Here is a 7,749-nt window from a genome sequence, read left to right as displayed (position 1 = left end):
CCTTATTTAATTTTATCAACATATTAACCTAAAAATATTTAAATTCTGAATAAATATTAAAAAAAATAACTAAACGGACACTATAAAACTCGTGGAACACTATGAAAGAATATGAAAAACATGAAGAAAAAAATATATAATTATTTTAGCCTTTAGATTTAAATTTGGACCGTTAATTTTTTATTTTTTTATCATTAGATTTGATCATATTAGATCTTAACAATTGGATTCAATGAATTTATAAATATAAAACTAAAAAAAAACATATATGGTGGGTCAGCCCACTAACCCAGGGGAATTTTAGGCTAAATTTGGTCAAAAAATGAGTTCTGTGTTAAAACTCATATTTGGTCCAAGGGTTGGAGCAAGTTAGGGTAGTTTTAGAATCTAAAATTTGAGTTTTACTCTAAGGGTTGTAGTAGGTCTAAGCCTCAGCATCTCCAATGGAGATGTCAATAAAAACATGTCAGATATAAAATTGAACGTTTCTGTGGCAATGTCAAATTTTCTTTTGCTCCAACCCATAACCGCTCTTCAAAACAAATAAATAAGAACTAATTTTCAACCACTTAGGACTACGGTTTAGTGATATTCCTCTTCACTTGTAAGTGAGAGATCTTAGGTTCGATTATCACCAAAGGAGAATTTGAACCATATTATTGCTATCTCATTGTGAGGCTTATCACACTCTTCCATCCCCTTAGTGTAAATAATATCGTTTATTAAAAAAAAAAACTAATTGTAATAATTTATCATTGGTACATTACTAGGACCCACACAAGAAAATATTTAAAAAATTGTTTGACATCAGATTTTCTCATATGTCAAATTTGGCATCACACAACAGGTATGTCAAATCCACATAGGATTGGCATATCGGTTGGAACTTATATCTGCCTTCAAATATTATTACATGGCATTCCACTTAGGATTTGGCATCCCCTTTGGAGTTGGTCTAAGTCACTTTATGTTTTTGACACATTGTTTTATAATAAGGAAAACTAATGAAAAGGGCTTGAAAACTTTGAGTTTTAATGATAAGGACAAAATAAATGGTAAAGTGAATAGTACCATGATTGACTTTTTAGTGTAAAAATGTGGTTTTTCGTTAAAGTGAACAGTACCAGGTGCTTTTCGTTAAAGTTCCCTTTATAATATGGTCACGAAGACTATGCGAAAAATATGAGGTACCAGAGAGTCTCACATTTGAGAGACTCTTCTTGGCATTTCTCTTGCTAGATTTTTGATTTCTTTGACATGTAAAAAGACTAAAAATAACTTTGAGGTTTCAATTCTCTCTCCTCCTTAGAAAAACCAACCTAGAGAACTACATTCCTCCTTTTTATCCAAAGTAATGCTAGTTAGATCAATTTTTTAAATCATGACTATAAATTATATAATGTATTACTATTGAGAAATAAGCATGTTATCAATCCCTATTAAACTACTAGTGCCACATTAAAGCTTTAGAGAATTACATAGAGCTTCATTGCCGCCATCTCCAACTATTTCCAATTCTCTCTCTCTCACTCGCCCTAGTCCAAATACAACTAACGTCATCGCCATATTCAATTTTTATATTTGTCTTTTGTTGAATCCAACATTGGTCATAGTAAAATATAAGTAATAGTTTAAATATTTTAACTCTATTTTAATTAACACCGAAGTTTTTTGTGATAAAACTCCACACATGATGAATTATGCAAGTGGTAATTACCAAGTTGGGGATAGTATCGGTGTTGTTGGAAGTGAGCCTTCAACCCGTCTCTCTGATAATTCTATATGGTATCGGAGCCTAGGAGTGGGCTCGTACATACTTCCACGTGATGGGTGGGTCCCCTTGGCTCCGCACAATGATGGTGGGTCCCTTGGCCCTACATGTAGGGTGAGTCCCCTTGACTCCACGTGATTGCCGATGTGTGAATTTTCCACATGTGACCCACTAATTGGATCCTATGTGAGGGGGCGTGTTAAATCCCACATCAGCCGTAGTAAATGATAAGTAATAATTTAAATATCTTAAGCCCACTTTAACTACTATCGAGACCTTTTGTGATAAAACCCCACACCTGATGGATTGTGCAGGTGGTAATTACCAAATTGAGGACAATATTGATGTTGTTGGAAGTGGGTATTCGGCCTATTTCTCTGATAATTCTACATCTTTTTCTCCACCAAATGACTATGTCCTCCAAAAAACGCTCGAGAAGACTTGAGTAGGTGCTAGAAATTCTCAACGTGTTCTCAACTGGATATGGTCGAGAAAAGCTCGAGACGATGCGGAGAAAGAATACAGAGCCTTAAAGGTGCTATCCTGTTAGCAGAGGCGTCGCTGTCGACCTCCTCCAAGTGACAAATCACTCATGTACCACCTACTACATGATTCTTGTTGGCGACATAACTCCCCATGCCAGTGTTGGAACTCTGTGTCAGTTTAACGTTGTCTTTGACAAGCCTTGAATAGGCCTTCATGCTCTCTTAAATGAGTTGGTGATTGTTAGGCGTGTCACTGTTGACCAAGACTAACAGATTGATTGGTTATTTGTTTCAAGTTGCTTTTTTGCGCCACAAGTAATTCAACTTCATTATCAAAAGGATTATGCCATAGAGCGGTTAAATATGTTAAGTTCTTTTCTATGTCTGGTGACAAGGGCTTTGTATTTTCTTTATGTTGATACCAAGGGAGAACTACAAATATTGATCGAACTATAGCCAGTTGGCAATTCTCATGTAAATGTAAAGATAGAAAACAAGACACATTAGTTTGGAAAACAAAGTATTCACATTGATGAAACGTAAAAGGCATGTTTAAATGTTTAAAAGGTAAATAACTTGAAGATAAATAATAAATACAAGCAATCGAGCACGATTTAAACCTATTTGGGCAAAGCCAGTTGGGCAAGTTCTTGCAAGTACAAGATGTATTTGGGAAAGAAAATTCAGTAAAAGAAATCGATGTTGCGAAGAAAGTAGCAAAGCTATAAATATAATGAGGAAGTAGGCTGCAAAGATTTGAAATTTTTTGTATGTTGAATTGTGTATCATTTTCTTCTTCATTTCTATTGCCTTTTCTAGAAACACCTCTTTCTTCTAGAGTAAACGTTTCTCCTTTGAGTTCATTCTCCTTGATCCAAGTGGCTAATGTGATTGCTATCAGAGGGTGAGTTTTCACTTGGATACTTGAGCTTTTATCCCGTTGAAACTACGAACTTGCGACTGGAAAGTACTTTTTCTCTATGAAACTTGACTAAGCAATATTCCCTTTGTGTGAAAGAGACTTTTTGCCACCTACAATTGCCACGTCATAAAGCATTTTTAAATTTTGGATCGTGCACCGTTGATCTTCTGCATAAATTAATTACCCATTAAGCTTCAGACATAATTCGGTGTGTTGAGCCTTGGACAGGCCCAACAGTCTATTTTTAGTCCAAATTATTCTCAGTTTGATATTAGTGGTGGTGGCAGGGTGATGGTGATGGATATACGATGGTAGTGGTGGGGACAATGGTAGAGGCCGAGATGCAGGTGATCGTGGTCATGGTGAAATGGTGACGGTGGTGTTGGTTGTAGCAATGGTGAGTCGATGGAGGTGGTGATAGCCATGGTGTCAAGGGTGAGGGAGGCGGAGGAATGGTCATGAAGGTGAAGTGGTAGTGTCAAAGATGGTGGCGGTGGCAAGGATGATGAAACGGTAGAGAATCTTGTGGCGGTGGTGGCAACGATGGTGACGGTAGTGGTGACATACAAATTTTATTTTTAATTATTTTGCAAATTGGTTTGAAAAACAAAGGAAATATCAATTTGATGTTCAACAGAATTTAAGCTAAATTTTTGTTCTGCGTTTTTCGTTTTCTGCATTTTTCGTTTTCCTGAAAGATGTCAACTTATGATTGAGTTTCAGAGCATATTTCCAACAAATCTGAGGTCAAGGAGAACCGCACTGATTTCTTCTGGAGGCACAGTAATGCGGCAATACAGAGAAAGTTTGAGGACAACGGCAACAGCGATGTGGTGCCAGAAGTTCCGTTTTGGGAGCTGAGGAATCCAGCAACGTTGGTGTCTTCAACAAAACAAGGGCGCAAATTGTTGGGTGGCTTCAGCTACAATTTGCTTTAGTTATTCTTGGAACATGACGCGGATCTTCTCCCGAAGGACGCCATGAAAGCAGCCATCGCGGTTTAGGAGTATCAGAGTTTGGTTGTAGTGAAGTGAAGAGATGGGAGCTAGCTATCATCTTTAAATACATCAGCATTTACAATTACTATTTGTTAAAGAAATGATGTCCCCTTGGTCTTGACAACTCTGATGTAACGACATAGCAGAAACAAAGATTGACAAGGTTTCTCGACTGAAAATTTCCATCTGATTGACAACAATTTAAACCGATTCAACTTGTAAATTCACAATTCCACGGTTTTACAGAATAAATTATTTACTTGTATTGTCCAAAGTGTTACGTTTTTACTTTCTTGAATTAACGGGGAAGGCGGATTGGAACTTTACAGTTGGAAAATAAACAACATTGATATTCTCATGAACAGAAGACCATGCCTACAAAGAGAACAAGTAAACGACACAAGAAAGCATTACCTGCTCCTTCCAATCAGTTGTGAATGTCCCCAGCGTCTACAGAAGGAAGATAGCTTGTCAGTGTCTCCTTAGGGTGTGAATGGGGTTATTCCCACCACGCCATCGTAAATTTTTCTGCCGCATTGGATTTTTCCATGTTATAGAATTGCTCTCAGTCATCACTCTTCAAGCATTTCCACCAAGATGAAGGAACAATAATACCATTGTCATTCCATTGCCAAATTCAATTCATATGCGCTAATTGGCATCCACTAATGGTACTCTGGAGTCTGTACCCAGGCACTTGACCAATAAATGCATTATTCTGCAGAAAACACATAAGATGAAACAGGTATAAACAGAATCAAGAAGTAACAGTGAAGGATCCCAAACATTTGTATTCTCTTTTGCATTTAAGCATTGCACTTCAAACGAAAAAGTGTTGTTCGTTTCATATATCAATTATTTGCCACTTACACTGGTTATATGGTAACGCAGCCCCAAGGACTGGTCTAAGTAGCACACAAGTCATTGTGGGGAATGGAATTAAGTAGATTGATTGTCTCAGGCCAAGAGAAAAAAAGAGTGTCCTTTGTCATAAATGTCATAAATATGCTCGAATGCAGAGTGTACTTCTCTTACAAAAGAAGATATAACTAATAACTATAGGGTAAACGATATCCAAGTGTGCATGTGCCTACCTCCTGAAATGAATGAATGCGGACGGCATGGAAATACCAGTCCTATATCTGATTTAGTGACTGAATGTTCTGAACATCATAATTAGTTGTGTTGAGACGATGACATTCAAATTATGATCCCAGCGGAGGCCCGAGATATCTGATACAGTTCTTCAGTCAATAAGGCTAATGTACAATTTATAGCCTCTGCTCTTGGGTGGGCTTTATCACCAGAGATAAATATATGAACACCATTTTCCACGTATAACCAACTGCAACCAGCGGTCTTCTTGGCCTCCTTCCCTTTCATCTTCTTCCTTATTCTGCAAACCTCATCCCAATCTCCTTCCGCTGCATAGAAATTAACCAACTGTACATACCGATCACCAATGTCTCCTTCAAGTTTTAATAGTTTCTCCTCTGCCTCTCTAGCAAGTACGGCGTTCCCGTTTACCCTACAAGCATTCATGAATGCCCCCCATAAAATGGTGTCTGATTCTATAGGGATCTTTCTCATGAATGCTATTGCCTTATCAAGTTGATTAGCCCTCCCGTACAAATCAATCATGCAAGCGTAGTGCTCAATTTCGGGTAAAACATTATACACTTTTTCCATCAAGTAGAAGAACTGCTCACCCAATTCCACCAAGCAAGAGTGTCGACAAGCTGACAGCAGTGCTAAAAAGGTGATTGCATCGGGTCCCATACCTTTCTCCAACATTTCATTGAAAATCTGGATAGCTTTATTTTCATGCCCATGGTGAGCATAACCAGCTAACATCACATTGTACAGGATTATATCTCTGTCATAGTCGCTTTTAAAAAGTTTTTCTGCGTAGTTTATACTCCCGGATTTCGAGTACATATCAACCAAAGCACTAAAAAGCTTCTTATCGATTTCAATCCCGTTCCTTAGAATGTAAGCATGGATCTGCTTCCCAGGATCCAGGGCTGCTTGTATTGAACAGGCACCAAGCACACTGATGAGAATCCCAGCATCAGGAACTATTGATTCCTTTGCCGTGAACTCACCTAAAAGTTCAAATATAGCTTCGCATTTCTGGTATTTGAGATACCCAGAAAACAAAGCTGTCCAAACAACAGCGTTTTTTTCAGTCAATGAGTCAAAAAGTTTTCGTGCTTCCATTAGGTTACCATGAGAAGCATGACCAGTAATCATTGAACTTACCGAAAAGGAATTTTCTGACCCCGTTGCTACGTGAACTGACTTTGCATAACACATATTACCACACTTGGAGTAGACATCAACAATGCCACTGACTATATACGGATTTGATGTCATCCCATTCTTCAAGACCCAAGCATGGATTTCCTTTCCAAGTTTGGAGCTCTTCAAACCGGAGCAAGCACTCAAAGCACTAGCAAAAGTGTGGTCATTCCATCTGAATCCATTATCTGCCATACAGACAAACAATTTCAGTGCCTCTTGCTCAAAACCATGCTGCACATACCCTGCAATCAGTGTATTCCAAGACACAGCATCATTCAGCTCTGGCTCTGTCCAAAACAGATCATCTGCCATTTCTAATTTGCCTTCTCTACAACAAGCCGCCACCATTGCATTTTTCGAAACCAAATCAACCACCCCTCTATACCCACTAAACATCCGCAACGCTTCTTGAAAACACCCACATTTACTATACATATCGATAAGCGAGCTCACTGCGAACCCACTTAAATCATTAGCAGTTTTCACCATAAAACAATGCAACTGTCTCCCATAATACCCAATTTCCAATTTGGCAGTCAAGTTCAGCATAGTCGTGAGACCAATCTCGTCAATCCGAATCCGATCATCCCGTGACTTCATTTCGCGAAACAGCTCAAGCGCACAATCCTCATACCCGTCGGCGCTTACATAACCAGACAACATGGAATTATACGTGACCAAATCCCTGTAAGAGGCAGCGTCAAATAACTGGCGTGCCCGGTTCAAGTTGCGTGCCTTGATGTGGGCGGAGATTATGGCATTCCAAGAGAAGACGTTTCGTTGGGGCATTTCGTCGAACAGTTTCTGGGCTTCTCGAATAAGGCCATGCTTGGAGTACAAGTGAATGAGTTGATTGGAGGTGAAAATGGTTAGCTCAAAACTGGCTTTTATGGCTTGGACGTGATATGTAAGACCGTCTTTTAGAAACTGCATTTATATATTTATACACGACTTCCTTATCTCTCTCTCTGCTTCTGCTTTCAGAGAATGGTCCCTCTGTACATGAACGTCCTCGTAACAAAAAAGTTCAAACAAAGAAATCTAGCTCAACTATTGGGCTAATCGTAGTTTCATACTCATCTTTACATTATAATATCCTATCTTATCTTTGAATTTATTGCAATGTCATACATTTCGTCAATTTATCTGTTAAATGCTGACGTGACTTGAGGCGAAACCTACTTTCTATTAAAATATTAATTAAATATTAAAAACTAAAAAAATAAAATCATTTAATAATTTTTTTAAATGGGGGACCCACCCCTACAA

General features: G+C 38.2%; 1 protein-coding gene across 1 annotated transcript; it reads right to left on the bottom strand.

Moving 5' to 3' along the window:
* Positions 1-4,414: 4,414 nt before the first annotated feature.
* Positions 4,415-7,538, bottom strand: LOC103449821 (putative pentatricopeptide repeat-containing protein At3g18840). The gene is made up of 2 exons (XM_070806937.1): positions 5,271-7,538; positions 4,415-4,894 (listed from the first exon to the last, which is right to left on the bottom strand). The coding sequence occupies exon 1, from the start codon at positions 7,411-7,413 to the stop codon at positions 5,377-5,379; it is 2,037 nt and encodes a 678-aa protein (XP_070663038.1). The 5' UTR covers positions 7,414-7,538; the 3' UTR covers positions 4,415-4,894; positions 5,271-5,376.
* Positions 7,539-7,749: the final 211 nt, after the last annotated feature.

This window comes from Malus domestica, chromosome 10 (genome assembly GCF_042453785.1).
Source record: "Malus domestica chromosome 10, GDT2T_hap1".
Lineage (NCBI taxonomy): Eukaryota > Viridiplantae > Streptophyta > Magnoliopsida > Rosales > Rosaceae > Malus > Malus domestica.
Note: the sequence above shows the minus strand (reverse complement) of the source record. Positions and strands in the feature narration are given on the sequence as shown.

What these genes read in the sequence shown, in the direction of transcription:
- LOC103449821 (XM_070806937.1), bottom strand. Translation starts at nt 7,413, where the DNA reads ATGCAGTTTCTAAAAGACGGTCTTACATATCACGTCCAAGCCATAAAA.